General features: G+C 44.5%; 1 protein-coding gene across 3 annotated transcripts in view; it reads right to left on the minus strand.

The window, feature by feature from the left end:
* ldlrad4a (low density lipoprotein receptor class A domain containing 4a) overlaps positions 1–24,448 on the minus strand; it is a 440,909-nt gene that overhangs the window by 311,118 nt on the left and 105,343 nt on the right. For all 3 annotated transcript variants that reach the window (XM_070896472.1, XM_070896482.1, XM_070896491.1), the window contains one exon: positions 11,750–12,163. In XM_070896472.1, the coding sequence (XP_070752573.1) occupies positions 11,750–11,789 (40 nt within the window). In that variant the 5' untranslated portion in view covers positions 11,790–12,163. The remainder of the gene's footprint in view (positions 1–11,749; positions 12,164–24,448) is intronic.

Genomic DNA, 24,448 nt, shown 5'->3' on the forward strand with positions numbered 1-24,448 from the left:
AACAATATTCCGACGGTGGATAGTCAAGGGGCTATGGGAGGGGGGGGGGGGGGGGAGGAACTTAATACAATCACAATCACTAAGGATGTGGTACTCAGTAAGATAATGGGGCTAAAGTAGATAAATCCTCTGGACCTGATGGCTTGCATCCTAGGGTCTTAAGAGAACTAGCAGCAGGGATTGTAGATGCATTGGTTGTAACTTACCAAAATTCCCTGGATTCTGGGGAGGTCCCAGCAGATTGGAAATCTGAAAATGTAACACCCCTATTTAAAAAAGGAGGCAGACAAAAAGCAGCAAACTATAGACCAGTTAGCCTAACATCTGTGTTGGGAAAATGTTGGGAGTTCATTATTAAAGAAGCAGTAGCAGAACATTTGGAAAAGCAAAATTCGGTCAGGCAGAGTCAGCACGGATTTATGAAGGGGAAGTCATGTTTGACAAATTTACTGGAATTCTTTGAGGATGTAACGAACAGGGTGAATAAAGGGGAACCAGTGGATGTGGTGTATTTGGACTTCCGGAAGGCATTTGACAAGGTGCCATATAAAAGGTTACTGCACAAGATAAAAGTTCACGGGGTTGGAGGTAATATATTAGCATGGATAGAGGATTAGAGAACAGAGAGTCGGGATAAATGATTCATTCTCTGGTTGACAACCAATAACTAGTGGGGTGCCGCAGGGATCAGTGCTGGAACCCCAACTATTTATAATCTATATTCATGACTTGGAAGAAGGGACTGAGTGTAACGTAACCAAGTTTGCTGATGATGCAAAGATGGGAGGAAAAGCAATGTGTGAGGAGGACATAAAAAATCTGCAAAACGACAAACAGGCTAAGTGAGTGGGCAAAAATTTGGCAGATGGAGTATAATGTCGGAAAGTGTGAGGTCATGCACTTTGGCAGAAAACAATCAAAGAGCAAGTTATTATTTAAATGGAGAGAGATTTCAAAGTGCCTCAGTACAACGGGACCTGGGGGTACTTGTGCATGAAACACAAAAGGATAGTATGCAGATACAGCAAGTGATCAGGAAGGCCAATGGTATCTTGACCTTTATTGCATATGGGAATGGAGTATAAAAGCAGTGAAGTCTTGCTACAGCTATATAAGGTATTGATGAGGCCACACCTGGAATACTGCGTGCAGTTTTGGATTCCATATTGACGAAAGGATATACTTCCTTTGGAGGCAGTTCAGAGAAGGTTCACTAGGTTGATTCCGGAGATGAGGGGGTTGACTTATGAGGAAAGGTTAGGCCTCTACTCATTGGAATTCAGAAGAATGAGAGGTGATCTTATCGAAACATATAAGATTATGAGGGGGCTTGACAAGGTGGATGGAGAGAGGATGTTTCCACTGATGTGGGAGACTAGAACTAGAGGGCATGTTCTTAGAATAAGGGGCTGCCCATTTAAAACTGAGATGAGGAGAAATTTCTTCTCTCAGAGATTGTAAATCTGTGGAATTCACTGCCTCAAAATGTTGTGGAAGCTGGGACATTGAATAATGGCCTACTCCCGCTCCTATTTCTTATGTTCTTATATTAAATTTCTGCGACGCTTTGAAAGAAAGTGTTTCCTGATTTCACTCCTAAGTGGCCTAAACTCTAATTTTAAGATTATATCCCCTTGATCTTGATTTCCCCACCAGAGGAAACAGCATCTCCATCAAATCTTTTTAACACTTTAAACCTAAACACCATGCACTGCAACATTTTCTCAGCATTACATTTGAATGTCAGCCAGGAGTATAAGCCAACCCAATCAACTGAGTTGGACACAAAGGCCCCAAGTTTCCACATGATTTGCTCCTGATTTTTTAGGAGCAACTGGTGTAAAACGGAGTATCTTAGAAATTGGAATTTTCCACATTTAGTTTGCTCCAGTTCTAGTCAGTTAGAACAGTTTCACTTTGGAACAGAATTTTTTTTTCAAAAGGGGGCGTGTCCGGCCACTTACGCCTGATTTCAAAGTTTCGTGAGTGAAAACTTACTCCAAACTAACTTAGAATGGAGTAAGTGAAGATTTTTGTACGCTCGAAAAAACCTTGTCTACACTTTAGAAAATCAGGCGTAGGTTACAAATTAGGCGTAGGGAATGAGGTGGGGGGGGAGGGGGGGGAAGGGAAGTCATTAAATTCTACAATCAATCCTTAGTTATACAAATAATACAAATATTATACAAATAAATCCAACCTGAATAAAAATTTATAAGCAAAGATTAAATAAACCATGTTCCTACCTGTGTGAAAATGCTTCAGGCAGGCCTTTCATGTTGGAGACAGGCAGCGGTGTGGCGTCAGTGTCTCGACAGCAGCGGCAGCAAGCTTCGAGCTGAGCTGCAGTGCTTGAGGCAGGCCTTCATTCTCTTCGTGGCTGGCCGCGAAGAAGCAGCACCGGACGGACCCGAGGCCATTCGGCCATGAGATATCAGCGGCGTCAGTGGCTGGCCGGCAGCCGAAGAATCAGCAGACCGATGTGAGGCCATTCGGCCATGAGATAGCAGCGGCGTCAGTGGCTGGCCGACAGCCGAAGAATCAGCAGACCGATGTGAGGCCATTCGGCCATGAGATAGCAGCGGCGTCAGTGGCTGGCCGGCAGCCGAAGAATCAACGCAGGATACACGCAGCTCATTAAGGTTCTTGAGGCCATTCGGCCACGCTTTAGGGGCGGCGTCAGTGGCTGGCCGGCAGCCAAAGAATCAGCAGCGGACGGACGTGAGGCCATTCGGCCATAGGATATCAGCGGCGTCAGTGGCTGGCCGGCAGCCGAAGATACAGCAGCAGCCTTCGAGCTGTGAGGGGGACTGAGGCCATTTGGACAGGGAGAGGCAGCCACATCGACAGTTTTATATTTAAATTTGCAGAATGGGTGCTGCATTGTCAACACCACATATTATTGCAAAGTTGAATTGGCACTCTTATTTCTCCAAACACACAGTCCTTAATTTGCATGCACCAATGCAGCACCGGTTCTGCAAGTTTAGCAGTGAAAAGCTGAACTCATGATTTCAGCAGGTGATTTATTCAGCAGTGCTGCTAAAAGCACTCCCTCACACACAGAAATATAAAAAAAAATTAAATTACAAGCCTTTGCAGGGGTCCAAGAAACAAATCTTCACTTTTTCTGCAGTATTTTTAAAAATGGGTGAGTGCCAATGTTTGTGTGAGACTGCGCGTGCGCAAACGCTCCAACGCACCACGAAGGCTAATTTAAATTGTACCCGCCCCCTGCTACTTAGAAAATCGGCGCGAGTGTTAGGCTCCGCCCCCTGCTGCGAAGAGCACGCCGCGCCAAGCAGACATCGAGCTCCAAGGAGCTCGAGAATATCGGACTTTTTTTTAGGCGCAAAAAACAGGCGCCCAGCTTGGAGGTGCGCCGTTTTCGCCGCGGCACGAAACTTGGGGCCAAAGTTACTGTAAGAGTTTAACAAGTTTAAAATTGAATGCTTCAGAATTACTTTTTTCAATCACTGCCCTTCAGCCAAATGGAAACATGCCTCAATTGCTGGGGAGCAGGGAGAACTATCTCATCTTGCTATCCTCTTAAAATAAGTCACTCCTGTGTTCCTCCAGCACATATAACTGCCCGAGAGAGATACTTTATTCTCTCAAACATTTTTAAAGGCACTAAAACCATTATTGCAAATTATTCAAATCTGGAAATACCTGTTTTATAGACATTAATTACACCCTGTTTATACTGTATATACCTTTTGTAATTTTAAAGACTTCTGTTATATTGCTCTGTATTGTGTGTTGTGTTAATGAAAAAAAAATCACTGTAAATATTTGTTCCCTTTTTGTATTTATACATTCCAGGCAGCATCGTAATAAATCTACATTGTGCAGTTCTGGTCACCGTATTATAGGAAGGGCGTGATTGCACTGGAGAGGGTGCAGAGGAGATTTACGAGGATGCTGCCTGGAATGGAGAATCTTAGCTATGAGGACAGATTGAATAGACTGGGTTTGTTCTCCTTGGAACAGAGGAGGCTGAGAGGAAACCTCATTGAGGTGTATAAAATTTTGAGGGGCCTGGATATAGTGGATAGCAAGGGCCTATTTCCCTTGGTGGAAGGGTCAAATACAAGGGGGCATAGGTTTAAGGTGGTTGGTGGAAGGTTTAGAGGGGATTTGAGGGGAAGCTTCTTCATGCAGAGGGTTGTGGGGGTCTGGAACCTACTGCCTGGAGAGGTGGTAGAGGCAGAAATCCTCACCACATTTAAAAGGTGCTTGGATGGGCAATTGAGGTGCCGTGACCTGCAGGGTTACGGACCTAGAGTTGGTAAGTGGAATTAGACTGGATAAGCATTGTTGGCTGGCGCAGATACGATGGCAAGTATTTCAGCGAATCTAATACGGCCAGAGTGATCTCCTGGACTAGTTTTGATCACCTGGATAGGTCGGAAAGGAATTTTCCCAGATTTTTTCCGCCAATTGGCCTGGGTTTTTATCTGGTTTTTTTGCCTCTCGCATGGGATCGTATGGCTCCGGGTGGGGTAGAGTGTAAAATGTTGCAATACATGAAATATTGCAGTTGTGGGGGGAGGACTGGTTGGGCCGGATGCTCTTTACCTGTCCGCCATTGTTCATAGGTTTACATATAACCTGCAGGACTACTGCGCTGGCCATGTGGCTCTGCCGGCCAGCGCAGACACGACGGGCCGAAATGGCCTCCTTCTGTGCTGTAAATTTCTATGTTTCTATTGTACTCTCGCAAAAGGCTCATATATTTCCAATATTGTGGAGCCCAATACGGCAAAATATTCTAACTGAGATCTTAATGTTTTATATCATCATCATAGGCAGTCCCTCGAAGCGAAGATTCCATGACAAAAAGGGATGTGTTTGCAGGTGTTTCAATGAAGGACCTAATATTCCAGATCCCGAACTACATCATGAAGGGTGGAAGATGCCTGTGCTTGGATTTTTTTTAACATGTGGTGACCGTTGCACACCAGCCACCACACGGGCTTGATAGAGCTAGGTCTTAGTCCAGTGGTAAGGATTACCCAAGACTAACTGGAGACCAGCTCTGCTGCACAGACCGAGCGCGTACACATATCGCAGTGTGGTCTGACCCGTGCGGCCCCAGATTCATGCCTCTCCTGGGCCCCGGTCACTTCCCTCTACGGACTCTTACCGCTCCTTCGCCCCTCCTGTTGTGCCTGCCCGCACTGCAATCAGCGACCTGGCTTCGTAGCCGTCGCTGATCATTACCTCTTAGCTTTTATATTCTATACTTCCTGAGATCAAACCTAGAATTATATTAACTTTTTTTTTACAACCAGGTGTTTGACATGCAGAGGTTTGACAATCTGAGGTTCACTCAAGTCAGATAAACAGAGGCTATTACTCCCATTACTTTGTTATCCCCAGAAGTACAGGAGGAATTTTAATCCTGCTTAATATCAGAATCATAATATTATGATTCCAAGAGATGGTATTATTCTTGCAGATTATCATAAGGTCAATATAGATGGCAGAAGCTATTTGATCAGCCATCCAGAATAATATAAATTTAACATTTGTATCATGTTATCCAATTCTCTCCTGAATAAATGTTTTTGCCTCCTCTAGCCTATTTAGAAGACATAAGAACATAAGAAATAGGAGCAGGTTCTCACTTGTATTCTCAACCTGATATCTGCTTCATCTTACTCCCTATCTGTTTAATCATCCAGGGAGCTCTGGCTTTGGTTGCTCTACCTTTCCTCCTCGTGGGAATGTACCTTAACTGTACCCGAACCATCTCCTCTTTAATGCCGGCCCATTGTTCGGCTAAAGTTTCTGCCAATCTATGATTCCAATTTACCTGACCCAGATCCATTCTCAACCCACTGAAATTGACCTTCCTCCAATTAAGTATTTTTACTCTCTACTTGCTCCCTGTCCTTTTCAATAGCTAATCTAAACCTTATGACATTGTGATCACTGTTCCCTAAAAGTTCCCCTACTGACACTTGTTCCATTTGACCACATTCCCCAGAACCAGATCCAGCAATGCCTCCTTCCTCATTGGGCCGAAAATATACTGATCAAGAAAGTTCTCCTGAACACACTTCAGTTGAAGTCCCCCATTATCACTACTCTATAGTTCTTGCACCTGTCTGTAATTTTCCTGAAAATTTTCTCCTCAATAGTCTTCGCACTAGTTGGTGGCCAATAGAATACATCTAGTAGTGTAATGGCACCTCTATTATTTCTCAAATCTAACCAAATAGATTCTGTCCTTGACCCCTCCAGGACATCCTCTCTCTCCAACATTAATATTCTCATTGATCAATACCGCCACACCACCTCCTTTCTTTCCTTCCTTATCTTTCCTGAACACCTTATATCCAGGAATATTTAGAACCCTGCCCTTTTTGAGCTCGGTCTCCATTATCGCCACAACATCATATTCCCATGTGTCTATTTGCACCTGCAGCTCACCAACCTTATTTACCATGGGGCTAGAAATTCCCCAACCTGTCGTTATTTGATAAATAACATCAGTTTTGTGAAGAAATAAGAATTCAAATTTTGTCATTTTTTTTTAAGGGGGTAAAATTGGCACAAAAATGCGCCTGTCAATAAAAATCTGCATTGCATGAGGATTCACGGTGGAAACCTTTAGCCGGAGGCCTATCAATGCCAAAAATACAGGCCCTGGGATATCAGAAAATATTCACAATGCACTTAAGTAATGAATCGCTGAAAAAGAATTTTAAAAATAAAATCTTCAACTTACTTTTATAGTTCTTTCTACTTACCGACATTTCTAAGGCTGCAAGGCCTGCTTTTATCGCATTGGTTTTTCACCCGAGAACAGGTTCGCCGAACAGCCAAATTTAGGTGTTGGTTTTTTTTTTCCGCGTTGCGCCTTGGCAGTCCGCTTTTGGCGATATTTTGAAACCGCCATTCTTAATCTTTGGGGAATTTTGTGAGGTTTCTTTTAATGACAAAAAAGCACGTTTAACACAAAAAAAATCGTGTTAAAATGTGCGTTAGGCTGTCAAATTTCTAGCCCATAAAATATGTATTCACACACATGCACTGTAAACCTATCTTAGACCTCCTTGTATTCTCTCTTAATCTGACACCAACTAATGTCATACTATTTATTACTCTAGTGCTATCTGTCTCTCCCAATTCTTTGTGCACCTTGTTTCTCCTTTTTGATGCTACATCCTGGTGTCCATTCCCCTGCTAAACTAGTTTAAACCCTCGCCAACAGCACTGGGAACACCCCCCACCCCCACGAGGACATTTGTCCCGGCCTTGTTGAAGTGCAACCCATCCGGCCTGTACAGGTCCCACCTCCCCCCAGAACCGGTCCCAATGTCCAAGGAATCTCAAGTCCTCCCTCCTGCACCATTTCTCCAGCCACACATTCATCTGCTCTATCCTCCTATTTCTGTACTCACCAGCTTGTGGCACCGGGAGTAACTGGGAGTACTACCTTTGAGGTCCTCCTTTTTAATCTCTTTCCTAGCTCCCTAAAATCTGCCTACAGGATCTCATCCCTCTATCTACCTATGTCGTTGATACCGAAATGAACCACACCTCTGTCTGTTCCCCCTCTCCGTCAGAAATGTTCTGCAGCCACTCAGTGACATCCTTGACCCTGGCACTGGGGAGGCAACATACCATCCTAGAATCGTGTCTGCGGCCGCAGAAACGTCTGTCACTTTCCCTATCACTATTGCCCATCATCATCCTTATACCCAGAATTTCGATGATGACTCAATACCTCAACTACAACTTAAGTATTTATGCTGTACATATTTATAAAGTTTTTTTTATACTGTAGTAGGCAAGCCAGATTTGTAAACGGCGCCAGACCATACTCAGCCTGCGTCTAGTTTGGATTGCACAGCCAAACCACAAGTAAAGCCAGTAAAACAAAAAATTTAAATGTGGATAAAGTCTAATACAGAAACACAATGTTTAGCATTAGTGCATACATTTATATTATGAATGTTTAAACAAAATATTGAGTAAGGAATTTCATTAACGAAATAGTCGAATCTAATCTAATATTTAAGATTTCTATTTCCAGAATACTACTTGTACTTAAGTTTTTAAAACTATGTGCTTAAATAAAATGTTGATTCAAAGCATCCCAACATTAAAATCAAAACACACAACAGCATCTCATCAATTCAGCAATGACTTTGTGGATACCAGCAAAATGTCATTGTTCCCTTTGACAACAACAGGAAGGACGTTCTTGCTATTGAGGGAGTGCAGCGAAGGTTCACCAGACTGATTCCCGGGATGGCTGGTCTGACATATGAGGAGAGACTGGATCGACTGGGCCTTTATTCACTGGAGTTTAGAAGGATGAGAGGGGATCTCATAGAAACATATAAGATTCTGACAGGACTGGACAGGTTAGATGCAGGAAGAATGTTCCCAATGTTGGGGAAGTCCAGAACCAAGGGACACAGTCTAAGGATAAGGGGTAAGCCACTTAGGACTGAGGTGAGGAGAAACTTCTTCACTCAAGAGTTGTTAACCTGTGGAATTCCCTACCGCAGAGAGTTGTTGATGCCAGTTTGTTGGATATATTCAAGAGAGAGTTAGATATGGCACTTATGTCTAAAGGGATCAAGGGGTATGGAGAGAAAGCAGGAAAGGGGTACTGAGGTGAAAGATCAGCCATGATCTTACTGAATGGTGGTGCAGGCTCAAAGGGCCGAATGGCCTACTCCTGCAGCTATTTTCTATGTTTTTATGTTTCTATGTGAACAACGAGTGTAGATGTTCCCTCACTCTCAATTGTGAATGCTGCCTGGTCATGCATTAGTTTGGTAGCGTATGCTCTGAGTGTGCAATTTATTTCTCACATGCATTTTTGTTCCTTCGTTCTTACTGTGCTTGTGCTTTTCTTTCTCCTCTTTCACATGCTTGTTTCTCTCTTTTCTTCCAAATTCTTACATGTAATGAGCCAGCCATTTTTTTCCTGCTTCCTCATAATTGATACCCATGAAGTACAATCTCTACTTTAATAACACTATACCCGATGAACCAGTGGTACTACAAGCCTGTCCATCTGGTCAACAAAATAAAGAGAGCGAGATCAGAAGTATTTTTTTTAATCCCCAAATGACTAGAATAAATGAGTGCAATCACTCTCGGACTGGTCATCCAACCAGGTTTTTTTTTCTTGGTATATAGGCAACACTGGAACGGCAGTATTTATCGCCCATCCCTACATGTCCTTAGGACATTAAGAGTCAATCACGTTGTGTGGAATTGGAGTCACATTAGTCAAGACCTAGACAGGTTCCCTTGCTTGAAAGGCATTACTGAACCAGTTGAGTTTTAATGACAATCCGGTTTCATGGTTATTTTTTCTGGCAACAATTCACAAATTACCAGATGTATTAAATTCTATTTCACAACTTGCCATGCTGTGATTGAAACTGACAAACTCTTGATTAGCTAGTCCAATACCATAACCACAAGGTTGCCATACCATTGAAAACATTTATTCTCACTCACCTAGTTATCAAGGCCAGGAATTAGTCAGCAATATTTAAAGGCAATAAAAACACAAAATTCTACTTCAGGGTTCGATGCAAAATATTAAACTAATTTCCTGTTTTAGAAACGGATTGACTATGGTGTACTACCAATATTTTCTATTTTTACTTAAGTGATTAGGAATTAGTGACCAAGAAAGTACCATATTCTATAGTCTTTTATGTTGCTCTCAGCTTCTGAATCTTGACTCTGAGGGGCCGCAACTCAGGGTCCGGATAAGGCCCGTTCCCACTGTTTTGCGGTGGCCATGTGGCGGAATCGAATGGCCGCTGCGTTTCAGTCCACTGGCCGCCACAATCTAAATTCACCTCGGGGATTTTTCGGGTGGTCCCCACTTCCGCCCCGCTGCTGCCGACTGCCCCAAGCGCGTCATCAAAGCGTGCACAACAGTTCTCCCGCACCTCCATCCCATTCAGCGCAAAATTTACCTGAAAAAATCCACAATCCGCCGCGTGGTGCCCCCGACAGCTTTTTCTGTCGGTGCACCTTTTTTTTGTGTGTGAGCCACGGCAGCGCAGCAGCCCTTCAAGGGGAAGTCGCACTGCCGCGGTCGCCATGGATTTTTTTTGCCGGCCGACATCCCGACCAGCTGGACAATTATAACCCCAGGTTCGACCGGGCCGTCAACAGGCAGCCTGGCACGCCCTCTTCGGCCGAAACCCTCTCTGGAGGCCCAGTGGCCGAATCTAAAAAAATCGCTGCTTCTCTCCCCTTTAAATGAGGGGAGAGAAGTGGTGACGCACATGCGCACTGACGTCACCACCGCTGAGTAACAGCGGCGGAGACTCAGTCCTGCCCCCACTTTTGCCCCTCACCAGCACTTACTGCTGCACTTCCGCCCCCATTATGATTGACTTCCGGTCTGCTCCCAAAAAATTGCCAAAGGGGTAACAATGAATCAAGAGTCCTGTACAAACATCTAGAAAAAGATAGGTGCACCAGATTTCTGGTAGGCCTGAATTTCGGCCCGTAAGTTTCTTCATGTTATTCTATGTATATTCTGCTGCTTAACATTCATAACACATCTTAGACACAAAATACTTGGTTCGTAAGGATCCTATTATAATAAAGGAGCATAAATTTAAAAGCTCCAACACACAGCACCACTGACTATATGCCTCCAGTCTGCCAACCTACAAAGGGAGTTGCCATTAGTTGATCTTGTGCATCCCTTAGCAGTCTCCTAAAGAATGGCACCGGCAAAAATTGCCATAAGTCCACTCATCCACAGTTAGTGTACTGCCTGGAGAGCTCTGAATAAAGGGAAGTAAAAAATAAATGTCAGGTAAAAAAATGGGTGCATACCTTTAAAAAAAAATGATGCAGCTCTAGCACAGAAACGAGTTCCATTAATTCAGCCTACTGGGACCAATAGTTTGACCTTTCAGGTAAGGTAATCATGTTAGAAGGATACAGCACAGGAGGCTGGCATGTGGCCCATCATGCCTGTGCTGGCTCTTTGAATGAGCTATCCAGTCTCACTCACCAGCTCTTTCATCATAGGCCTGAAAATATTTCCTTTCAAATATATATCCAATTCCCTTTTGGAAGTTATTACAGGCAACTCTCAATTATCTGGGTCCCTCGGGGATTAGGCTATGCCGGGTAAACGATTTCTCCGTTAGAGCGATTGACATTATAAAGCTAAAACCTGATGCCTTCCCAGGCTGAAAGGACTCCGAACGCACCGGCCCAATGCGTTCCCGGGCCGAAAGGACTCCGAACGCACTGGTCCGATGCCCTCCCGGGCCGAAAGGACTCCGATGTCAGCGGCCCGATGTCTTCCCAGGCCGAAATTTTCAATCCCGTTACAATGATTTCCCGTTGGATCCGTGTGCGGATAATTGAGAGTTGCCTGTATTGAATCTGCTTTCATCACCCTTTCAGGCAGTGCTTTCCAGATCATAACATGCTGCATAAAAAAAAATTCTCATTTTCCCTCTGGTTCATTTGCCAATGATCTTAAATCAGTGTTGTTTGATTACCAACCCATCTACCAGTGGAAATAGTTTCTCCTTACTTACTCAAACAAAGATTGTATACTGAATTTTTTTGGACAATCAACCAATGAAGATATACTGCAAGAAAACCTATCCTCGAATTATAAGCGAATTTTTGTCACAACAATGATCTAAAAATGACATAACTTTTTGATGGGTTATCTATGGGAAATTTCCTACAGTAAATGTACCATTATAAACACACGTACCTTTTGAAGCATTTGTGGCTTGAAAACCAGCTTCCTGCATACTGTTTTTCAAGCAATGCTTGCAATCCCAACTTCAACCTGTCCTCACTGGGTGAAACTGAGCAGGAGGCAGCCAGGACACTTCCATTGTAGGTCTTGACAGTCCATTTCTAACTGCAGTGCATTTCATCTGCAATCTCCAGAAGCAGATGCAAAAATAAATGTTGAAGATCCAAACTGATAAATATGTTAACACAGTATTAGCCACCAAGCCACAAGAATATTGCCATTGTGAATTCGAAAGTCACAGCAGAGTAAGGAACTGTCCCCACAGGCGTCCTTTTAAGACGGAGTTATAATCACCAAGCTGTGTCTTCTCCAGGATTCAGTCACACGCACATTCCATTCTCATTCTATGTTGCTTCAGGCAAACTCCTGAAAAATTAAAAAGCAAAGATTATGTTTTTGATGACCTATAGACTTATTAAAATTAGTAGGTCTGATTAAGAGAAACCAGTTTCAAGGACAGCTAGTTCACAAAGGCCTTAAAAAAAAAATCAAATGCAGTCCAGCAATTCTCAGAACAGAATTGTTCAGTTAACTTTGAAGTGCAAGGTAAGCAGGGTTATATTCAATTTCAAAAACATATCAATATGAGTAAAGAATATTCTGAAAAATACTATGTTAATACAAACATTGTTAGAATATACATAATATATATCATGTACATGCAATACACACTGGAACAATCCTTATTACACAGGAATTTCATATTTTAGTTAAAAATGTTACGCTAAGGGATTTAATGAGCATATCAAAATATTTCCAGAAAATGTACAAGATGAAATAATTCAGTCAAATCATTGATGTGTGAACACACTGCTTATTCCATTTAAACATTAACAAATGGGTTAAGCCCTACTTGGTTTCTGAAATTAGTCTGATTTAAAATAGCGAAGAGAAGTTGATTTAAATAATATAAGATCACAGTATCGTCACACACATTCGGTAACATGAATACATTGGTACAAGTGATCAGATAAAAAATCTTCAACTTCAAAAGTTGTTCACAATTCTGAAATGATCTGCCTTGTGAAGTAACAGTAAGGATGGACATTACTGTAGTATAAAAGCTGCTGATCGGAAACCCCACCAAAAGAGGCAAGTTTTTAAAGCTGAAAACTAAGTTTGGTGGCATTGTTCGATCTTGTCAACTATTTTCAATGATCACAGTGGTAGTGGGAGACGGTAAGAAGCACAACATGCAAGTGATTGTGTATGATCAGGAGAGCTCTGTCATCTCCAGGTTCACAACAATGCAAGTAAACTGTTTGTACCATTGAGGAGAGAGATTACACAGCATCCTTCATCATCATCATTGGCAATCGAGGAAGACTTGCTTCCACTCAAAGTGAGTGCTCAGGTTGCTGTACAGTACAATGTGGGAAATACAGTCTCTAACAGGTGGGGCAGACAGTGGTTGAAGGAAAGGGTGGGTGGGGAGCCTGGTTTGCTGCACGCTCCTTCCGATGTCTGCGCTTGGTTTCTGCATGCTCTTAGCGACGAGACTCGAGATGCTCAGCGCCCTCCCGGATGCTTTTCCTCCACTTTGAGCGGACTTGGGCCAGGGATTCCCAGGTGTTGGTGGGGATGTTACACTTTATCAAGGAGGTTTTGAGGGTGTCCTTGAAGCATTTATTCTGCCCATCTGGGGCTCACTTGCCGTGTAGGAGTTCCCAGCAGAGCACTGGCTTAGGAAGTCTCGTGTCGGGCATACGGACGATGTGGCCTGCCCAATGGAGCTGGTCAAGTGTGGTCAGCGCTTCGATGCTGGGGATGTTGGCCTGGGCGAGGACACTGACATCCTCCCAGTGGATTTGCAGGATCTTGCGGAGGCAGCGCTGGTGGTACTTCTCCAGCGCTTTCAGGTGTCTGCTGTATATAGCCCACGTCTCTGAGCCATATAGGAGGGCAGGTATTACTACTGCCCTGTAGACCATAAGCTTGGTGCCAGATTTGAGGTCCTGGTCTTCAAAGACTCTCTTCCTCAGGCGACCGAAGGCTGCGCTGGCACGTTGGAGGCAGTGTTGGACCTCGTCATCGATGTCTGCCCTTGCTAATAGCAGTGAACCTCACATGAGCAACCTCTCACTACTTGAATGCTTCTCATTTTTGCACCTCACACCAGTTGCTCTCATAACCAAAGAGTAATTTATGCAAAATTAGAATTTTGAGGATTCAGAATAGCAACTGGATTCAAAGCCAGTCTTAACAGGGGAAAAAATTAGCACGCTAACTAATTACATTATCTAGTTTCACTCACCTTTACCACTTCCCCACCCACCCCCTAAAAGTAACGCAGCTTTAAATATTACCAAGTATGTGCATGTTGCCAAGACAGGTTTGGAGATGTAACAGCAATTATTCTCGTCCCTACAAATTATACAACCCCTCCCCTTCTCAAAGACACTGACATGATGGAATACAATCCTATGAGCATCATTCCTCCAGTACTTCACTCAAAGGTTTGTATGATTGAGCATGGACAGGCAACTCAACTGTGCGAGACTGTTTAACCAAATTAATCCTGTCCACACTATATATCCACACATATATTTTCCAGCATTAGCCATCTGAAAACGCAAAAGTGAAATGCTGGCTTATTTTCCCCCTAGCCGAAAGGCACTGAGACCATCAGTGTGGTGCAGTACCACACCGTGATGTATTTATTCACTGAGCCATCAGAAGATCCTCAATAATAGGGATTCTCAACAGGGAAAAAGATTGTTTGACTGACAATCAAGCAGATAACCACAGCCAGTTCATGCACCAGTGAGGGAGTGCGATGGAAAAGAGGGAGACTGGGGGTCAGGTGAATGGGGCTCCTGTGAAGGGAAAGAGGGAGTGGTTAGGGACTAGCATCTTCTGCAGTGCTGGTATAGCAGCAACACTGAGAGAATTTTTATAGAGGAAAAATACTTGTGTTGTGTTACTGGCATCCGTGGAATTTTTATAACAAGGTTGGGGCTCAGCAGCAAAAAGGTTGAAAACCCCTGCTCTATAAAAAAGGTGCATGCTGGAATTGCCTGCACATGCAAAAAGCTTTTGAACCAGAATCTGGGTTTAGTTTCAATTTAAGAACATAAGATCACAAGAAATAGGAGCAGGAGTAGGCTATTTTGGCCTGGAGCCTGCTCTGGCATTCAATAAGATCATGGCTGATCTGATCATGGATTCAGCTCCACTTCGCTGCCCACTGCCCATAACCCTTTATTCCCTTATCGTTCAAAAATCTGTCTATCTCCACCTTAAATATATTCAATGACCCAGCCTCTACAACTCTCTGGGACAGAGAATTCCATAGATTTATAACCCTCAGTGAAGAAATTCCTCCTCATCTCAGTTTTAAATGGGCGACCCCTTATTCTGAGACTATGTCCCCTAGTTTTAGTTTCCCCGATGATTGAAAATATCCTCTGTGCATCCAGCTTGTCGAACCCCCTCATTATGATATGTTTCGATAAGATCACCTCTCATTCTTCTGAACTCCAATGTTTATAGGCCCAACCTACTCAACCTATCTTCATAAATCAAACCCCTCATCTCCAAAATCAACCTAGTGAACCTTCTCTGAACAGCCTCCAATGCAAGTATATCCTTCCTTAAATACGGTGATCAAAACTGTACGCAGTGCTCCAGGTGTGGCCTCACCAATACCCTTTACAGTTGTAGCAGGACTTCGCTGCTTTTATGCTCTATCCCCTTTGCAATTTAGGCCAACATTCCATTGTACTTGCTGATTACTTGCTGTACTGTACCTGCATACTAACTTTTTGTGTTTCATGCACAAGGACCCCCAGGTCCCTCTGTACTGCAGCACTTTTACAATGTTTCTACATTTAAATTATAATTTGCTTTATTATTTTTTCTGCCCAATTGGATAACCTCACATTTTCCCACATTATACTCCATCTGCCAAATTTTTGCCCATTTAGCCTGTCTATATCCCTTTGCAGATTTTTGTGTCCTCCTCACAATTTGCTTTCCCACCCATTTTTGTATCATCAGCAAACGACGCTGCATTACACTCGGTCCTTTCATCTAAATCATTAATATAGATTGTAAATAGTTGAGGACCCAGTACCGATCCCTGCAGCACCCCACTAGTTACTGGTTACCAACCAGAGAGTAAACCATTTATCACGACTCTCTGTTGGTTAGCCAATCCTCTATCCATGCTAATATATTACCCCCAACCCCATGAACTTTTATCTTATGCAGTAACCTTTTATGTGGCACCTTGTCAAATGCCTTCTGGAAGTCCAAATACATCACATCCACTGGTTCCCTTTTATCCACCCTGTTCGCTACATCCTCAAAGAACTCCAGCAAATATGTCAAACATGACTTCCTCTTCAGCTAAATTAAAAAGTAGGACCTCAAAAGTAGTAATCTCAGGATTGCTACCAGTGCCACGTGCTAGTCAGAGTAGGAATCGCAGGATAGCTCAGATGAATACGTGGCTTGAGGAGTGGTGCAGCTGGGAGGGATTCAAATTCCTGGGACATTGGAACCGGTTTTGGGGGAGGTGGGACCAGTACAAACCGGACGGTCTGCACCTGGGCAGGACCGGAACCAATGTCCTAGGGGAATATTTGCTAGTGCTGTTGGGGAGGTGTTAAACTAATATGGCAGGGGGATGGGAACCTATGCAGGGAGACAGAGGGAAGCAGAATGGGGGCAGAAGCAAAAGATAGAAAGAAGAAAAGTAAAAGTGGACGGCAGAGAAACCGAAGGCAAAAAGCAAAAAGGGCCACATTACAGCAAAATTCTAAAGGGGCAAAGTGTGTTAGAAAGACAAGCCTGAAGGCTCTGTGCCTCAATGTGAGGAGTATTCGGAATAAGGTGGACGAATTAACTGCGCAGATAGCAGTTAACGGCTAAGATGTGATTAGCATCATGGAGACATGGCTCCGGGGGACCAAGGCTGGGAATTCAACATCCAAGGGTATTCAGCATTTAGGAAGGATAGACAGAAAGGAAAAAGAGGCGGGGTGGCGTTGCTGGTTGAAGATGAAATCAAATGCAATAGTAAGAAAGGACATTAGCTTGGATGATGTGGAATCGGTATGGGTGGAGCTACGGAATACCAAGGGGCAGAAAACGCTAGTGGGAGTTGTGTACAGACCACCAAACAGTAGTAGTGAGGTTGGGGACAGCATCAAACAAGAAATTAGGGATGCATGCAATAAAGGTACAGCAGTTATCATGGGTGACTTTAATCTACATATTGATTGGACTAACCAAACTGGTAGCAATGCAGTGGAGGAGGATTTCCTGGAGTGTATTAGGGATGGTTTTCTAGACCAATATGTCGAGGAACCAACTAGGGAGCTGGCCATCCTAGACTGGGTGATGTGTAATGAGAAAGGACTAATTAGCGAGACCGGTTGGCGAAGAGTGACCACAACATGGTAGAATTCTTTATTAAGATGGAAAGTGACACAGTTAATTCAGAAACTAGGGTCCTGAACTTAAGGAAAGGCAACTTCGATGGTTTGAGGCGTGAATTGGCTAGAAAAGACTGGCAAATGATACTTAAAGGGTTGACGGTGGATAGGAAATGTCAAACATTTAAAGATGACATGGATGAACTTCAGTAATTGTACATCCCTGTCTGGAGTAAAAATAAAACGGGGAAGGTGGCTCAACCGTGGCTACCAAGGGAAATTAAGGATAGTGTTAAATCCAAGGAAGAGGCATACAAATTGGCCAGAAAAAGCAGCAAGCCTGAGGACTGGGAGAAATTTAGAATTCAGCAGAGGAAGACAAAGGGTTTAATTAAGAGGTGGAAAATAGAGTATGAGAAGATGCTTGCCGGGAACATAAAAACTGACTGCAAAAGCTTCTATAGATATGTGAAGAGAAAAAGATTAGTGAAGACAAACATAGGTCCCTTGCAGTCGGATTCAGGTGAATTTATGATGGGGAACAAAGAAATGGCAGACCAATTGAACAAATACTTTGGTTCTGTCTTCACGAAGGAAGACACAAATAAACTTCCGGAAGTACTAGGGGACCGAGGGTCTAGTGAGAATGAGGAACTGAAGGATATCCTTATTAGGCGGGAAATTGTGTTGGGGAAATTGATGGGATTGAAGGCCGATAAATCCCCGGGGCCTGATAGTCTGCATCCCAGAGGACTTAAGGAAGTGGCCCTAGAAATAGTGGATGCATTGGTGATGATTTTCCATCAGTCTATCGACTCTGGAACAGTTCCTATGGACTGGAGGGTAGCTAATGTGACACCACTTTCAAAAGGCTTTTGACAAGGTCCCACACAAGAGATTGGTGTGCAAAATCAAAGCACATGGTATTGGGGGTAATATACTGACGTGGATAGAGAACTGGTTGGCAGTCAGGAAGCAGAGAGTCGGGATAAATGGGTCCTTTTCAGAATGGCAGGCAGTGACTAGTGGAGTGCCGCAAGGCTCAGTGCTGGAATCCCAGCTCTTTACAATATACATCAATGATTTAGATGGAGGAATTGAGTGTAATATCTCGAAGTTTGCAGATGACACTAAACTGGGTGGAAGTGTGAACTGTGAGGGGGACGCTTAGAGGCTGCAGGGTGACTTGAACACATTAGGTGAGTGGGCAAATGCATGGCAGATGCAGTATAATGTGGATAAATGTGAGGTTATCCACTTTCAGGGCAAAAACGCAAAGACAGAATATTATCTGAATGGCGGCAGATTAGGAAAAGGAGGTGCAACGAGACCTGGGTGTCATGGTTCATCAGTCAATGAAAGTTGGCATACAGCAGGCGGTGACAAAGGCAAATGGCATGTTGGCCTTCAAAGCTAGGGGATTTGAGTATTGGAGCAGGGAGGTCTTACTGCAGTTGTACGGGGCCTTGGTGAGGTCTCACCTGGAATATTGTGTTCAATTTTGGTCTCCTAATCTGAGGAAGGACGTTCTTGCTATTGAGGGAGTGCAGTGAAGGTTCACCAGACTGATTCCCAGGATGGCTGGACTGACATATGAGGAGAGACTGGATTAACTGGGCCTTTATACATTGGAGTTTAGAAGGATGAGAGGGGATCTCATAGAAACATAAAAGATTCTGACGGGACGGGACAGGTTAGATGCAGGTAGAATGTTCCCGATGTCGGGGAAGTTCAGAACCAGGGGACACAGTCTTAGGATAAGGGGTAGGACTGAGATGAGGAGAAACTTCTTCACTCAGAGAGTTGTTAACCTGTGGAATTCCCTGCCGCAGAGAGTTGTTGATGCCAGTTCATTGGATATATTCAAGAGGGAGTTAGATATGGCCCTTACGGCTAACGGGATCAAGGGGTATGGAGAGAAAGCAGGAAAGGGGTACTGAGGGAAAGATCAGCCATGATCTTATTGAATGATGGTGCAGGCTCGAAGGGCCGAATGGCCTACTCCTGCACCTATTTTCTACGTTTCTATGTTTCTATGTCTGGCCAAGAATGGGGAGGCACTCATTGAGGACAACGAGGCAGTAAGGGCCCGCTCGAAGGAGCACTTCGAAGATCTCCTTAACCGAGACTATAGTTTCTTGCTTTTTGTCTGCCTCCTTTTTTAAATAGGGGCATTACATTTGCAGTTTTCCAGTCTGTTGGGACCTCCCCAGAATCCAGGAAATTTTAGTAAATTACAACCAATGCATCCACAATCCCTGCCACTACTTCTCTTAAGACCCTAGGATGCAAGCCATCAGGTCCAGGAGATTTATCTGCCTTTAGTCCCATTATCTTACTGAGTACCACCTCCTTAGTGATTGTGATTGTGTTAAGTTCCTCCCCCCCATAGGCCCTCCCACCCCATACCACTTACCTTGAACAAAGTCAAGTAGTGGAGTTTAAAAGAATGATTACAAAATTGTTCAATTGTCATCTTTGAACTATGCCAAAACTTGATTGTCAAATATTTAGGCAGAAGTAAAAGAGATTAAGATATTGGCAGAACACTTCAATCCTTGCAGGTGAAAAGTGTTGAAAAGATGAAAAAAGTGATACTTCAATGACATTGAGTGAAAAATTACAACTAGTTTGACATTTCACAACACTATGTGTGTTGATTTCTTACTCGTAAATCTTCTACTTTCAACTATTATGGGCTGCGAGACTGAAATTTTACTTGCAGTTAATTCAGACAAAGCTAGTTTTCAATACCTTTGCTTCATTTTAGGTTAGCCTACATTAGATTGAACCTGTAGATTATGCGAAGAAATCAACATCTTCATTCTACAAGTGGCATTCTTAAAAGTGTTCGATGATGCATTTGGAGAATCGGTTAGCCTTAAAATTATTTTCAATATACCTGCTCATGCAGGGTTTTTTGTAAATTTACACTTTTAGCTTGGGAGGAAATTTTGACTAGTTCTTTTCATATTTCAACAAATTAGTAACCATTGGTGGGTATGGGGTAGAATTCTCACCTGCCACGCAGGAGGCCAGGGCTCGTTTCCTGGCCAATGCAGGGCCCCTTGTGATGAATGGCCTCCTTCTGTGCTGATTCTTTGATCATTTGATAATTCACACTATGGGCCCAAGTTTCCACATGATTCGCGCCTGATTTTTAGGAGCAACTGGTGGAGAACGGACTATTTTAGAAATCGCAATTCCCCACATTTTGTTTTCTGCAGTTCTAGTCAGGTAGAACAGTTCTAGTTTAGAACAGAATTTTTTCTTCAAAAGGGGGCGTGTCCGGCCACTGACGCCTGATTTGAAAGTTTCCACAGTGAAAATGTACTCCAAACTAAAGTAGAATGGAGCCAGTGAAGATTTTTGTAGAACTGAAAAAACCTGTTCTACACATTAAAAAATCAGGCGCAGTTGCAGGTTACAAATTAGGCGTCCAGAACGAGGTGGGGGGGAGGGGAAGGGAAGGGAAGGGAACTCATTAAATTCGACAATAAATCCTTATTTATACTTCTACAAATATTATACAAATAAATCCAAACTGAATAAACATTTATAAGCCAAGAAAAGATTAAATAAACCATCTTCCTACCTGTGAGAAAGTGCTTCAGCCAGGGAGAATTCTGCAGCCGTTCGTGCCGCTGAGCGGGAGGGGGAGAGAGAGAGAGAGAGAGGGAGGGAGAGAGAGAGAGAGGGGGGGGGGGAAGGGGGGGAGGGAGGGAGAGAGAGAGAGAGAGAGATAGAGAGAGGGGGAGGGAGAGAGAGAGAGAGAGAGAGAGAGAGCGGGGGGGGGGGGGGGGCGGGGAAAGAGAGGAGAGAGGGGGGGGTGGGGAAGGGAGAGGTCAGGTCGGATCGGATCAAGTCCGGGAGTCGGGTCCAGTGGGGGGGGGGGGGGGGTGGCGGGTCGGGTCAGGTCAGTCCGGGGGGGGGGGAAGAGAGAGCGGGTGTCGGGTCGGGGCAGGTGTCGGGTGAGGGGGGGGGGGGGAGAGAGCGGGTGTCGGGTCGGGTCTGGTCGGCGGGGGGGGGCGGGTGTTGGGTCGGGTCTGGTCGGCGGAGGGGGGGGAACGGGTGTCGGGTCGGGTCGGCTGGGGGGGGGGGGAGGAGGAGCGGTGTCTGGTCGGCGGTGGGAGCGGGTGTCGGGTCGGGTCTGGTCGGCGGGGGGGAGGAGGAGCGGTGTCTGGTCGGGTCTGGGTGTCGGGTCGGGTCTCGTCAGCGGGGGGGGGGGGGGGGCGGTGTCTGGTCGGCGGGGGGGAGGTCGGCAGGGGGTGGAACGGTATCTGGTCGGCGGGGGGGGGGGGGGGGGGAGCGCGGTGTTTGGTCGGCAGGGGGGAGCGGGTGTTGGGTCGGGTCTGGTCGGCGGGGGGGGGGGGAGCGGTGTCTGGTCGGGGGTGGGGGGAGCGGGTCTCGGGTCTGGTCGGCGGGGGGGGAGCAAGTGTCGGGTCTTGTCAGGGGCGGGGAGCAGGAGCTGGCCGTGGGAGAAGCCTTATTCACGCAGCCCCAGTGAGGCCATTCAGTCAGGGCTAGGGGCTGCGTGCTTCGGGTCCCTCCCACACAGTTCGGCGCCTGGAGCTACTGCACTTGCGTGCCGACTGTAGCGCGCATGTGCAGAGGTCCCGGCACTGTTTTCAGCGCCGGGACCTGGCTTCGCCCCCCCCCCACAGCTCGTGCTGGCTGCGCCGAGGGCCAGAGGACCTGTAAGTAGGTGGAGAATACCGAGGATTTTTTTAGGCGCCGTTTTAGGCGCGAAAAACGGGCGCCCAGCTCGGAGGGGCGCCCGTTTTTTTTCTTGTGGAAACTTGTGCCCTTTTAGAGCTAAGTTGCCTAGGTCACTTTAATTCAATACAGAGAAGTGCACAAGAAAAAGGTACCACAAACAAGGAAACAAAATAAATAAGAATTTCAGCATACATGCTCCAAATAGAAAGTTCTAACACTAATGCATCCAATTTCTACAACAGATTTCAAGCTGGGTGACACAAGCATAATATCCTACGGTGTCTATTATTTGATGACTGCCAGTTCTCAAATATGTTAGGCTAACTAGTCTATAGTTTTCTGCTTTTTGTTTGCCTCCTTTTTAAAATAGGGGCGTTACATTTGCAGTTTTCCAATCTGGTGGGACCTCCCCAGAATCCAGGAAATTTTGGTAAATTACAACCAATGCATCCACAATCTCTGCCACTACTTCTCTTACGACCCTAGGATGCAAGCCATCATGTCCAGGGGATTTATCTACCTTTTGAAGCCTAATGGAAACTGGCACCGAGGGGAGACCGCCGAAAAAACTCGGTGGCAATGGGCAGTAAGGTTACCAAGTTCGGGCCCATTAAAGTTTACTTTCTGGTAATAAGGATTGAGTTAGTCTCCAAAGCATACCACTAACTGTTGAGTTCCTTAAGAAACCCACTACACCAATATCATGGATTTATGTCAGCTCCAAGACTATCTCGCCAGTGTTCATATTAGTCTGTTCAATTAATCACAATTTTTTTTTAATCTTTCACGAAAACAGTCTGGCTCCTTACTCCTCTTCTTGACCTTCCAAAGGATTTGATGAAGCGATAAAGATGAATCAATAGAGAAAAGCTTCAAACATTGAGAGGAGTCCCATTAATCTTGCTGGTGCTTGGAATTTCACAGCACTATCTCTTGGTGAATTATGTCAAATGCTCCTCTTTATAAAGTTTTCACAGTGCTCACACCCTTCTAAATTGTGCTCCATTGAAAATTATTTTAAACAGCAGTTGACAACTGGAAAGCCTGACTGGAAATTACAAAAATGTTGAAGTCTCAGTGAAAGATAGGCTTCCTGATGTTTGTACAAGATTTGATCAGTACTACCCAAACTAACTAGCCAAGCACCCCATTATAGAAAGGACATTAAAACCAAAGAGAGCATTCAATGTAGATTCACCAGAATGAAACCTTAAAATGCTTGGAATATTTCCACTGTAGCAGAAGGAGATTTAACTGAGTTTTCTAAAATTATGAAGAGGTTTGATAGACTTTTCCTATTCACCCTACCTCCTCTCAATGGGGAGCTGATGATGATAGTCAGTGAATTTAGAAGAAACTTATTTACAGAGTGACTATTTGCACTAGGTTTTTGTGCATCCTTCTGCTCATGCATGCATTGGCTATGAATTTGGGCTGATGGGGAGCATGGACTTGGGCTTGGGCGGGGGGAGGGTCAGGAACTTGTGCTGGGTTGGGGAGCTCTATCGTATCTAGGGTCTGAAGTCAGAATGGTTCGAATTACACTTTGCAAAGTCACTGAGAACTTGGGCTGGGCGGTTCTAATTACACATTCCAGAAAAACTGCTGGGTGTGTCTTATCCTCCAAGGGGACCAATCAGCAAGCAGGTCATGTGATTAAGACCCAATCAGAGCATTTTTCTCATGCAAATGGCTACGCCCATTTATTTATGCAGAGTTGTTGAAGCATTAGAGACCACTGCAGATTTTGAAGGGAAAATGGATTAACATCTGAAGCAGTGGAAAATAAAGGAACAGGGCATCGGGATTAGTTTTGGATTGCTGTAGCAAACACCCAGCATAGAGACAATGAACCAAATGACCATAAACTTTTATGGTTCCAAGCTAAAATGTGTAAATGGTGAATTCTTAAACCAAAATGGGAGTTAAAACTTCCATTTTGGAGCCACACAAAATTTGCAAATGTTCTTTTAGTTAGTATATTTTTCTCCATGTCTGACATTTACTGTGCTACCTGAATATTGTTCCACATAATTGAAAAGTGCAAGTATTAGATAAATGAAGAGCCTACCTAATTGCCACAGATTTAAATTTTAACAATTCATATTTCTTTCAGAGTTGCTGATGTTATTCAGAATCTATAGGGCTGGGTTTTGGGTCATTTGTGACCGGGTTTTCGCCGCGTTTTGGGGCGGTCAGCTGGTTTTCGTCCAGTCGCAATCCTCGGGTCGGTTTTTGCGGTGGTGCTTAAAAGCACCGCCGGAGAGAGCTGCGGCGGGTGTGCAACGGCTCGCACTGCGACACCATTGTGAGTTGAGTCTCACCAGACCCGTACGACATGTAACACGCCCCGTGATGACCACCAGGGAAAACACAGCGGTCCAGCCATGCAGGCGACGGTGAGTTGGAAAAACAACAAAAAAGTTAAGTTAAAGTTTTTATTTTTTCAGCGATTTGTGAGGTAAGGGTGTTGGCAATGTTTAATGATTTTTTTTTCCCCCTCCCAATGGATCTCTCGGTGCACTCCTGGTCTTGCACTAAAGTTGGCGAG

The sequence above is a fragment of the Pristiophorus japonicus genome, chromosome 1, assembly GCF_044704955.1.
Source record: "Pristiophorus japonicus isolate sPriJap1 chromosome 1, sPriJap1.hap1, whole genome shotgun sequence".
Classification (NCBI taxonomy): Eukaryota; Metazoa; Chordata; class Chondrichthyes; family Pristiophoridae; genus Pristiophorus; species Pristiophorus japonicus.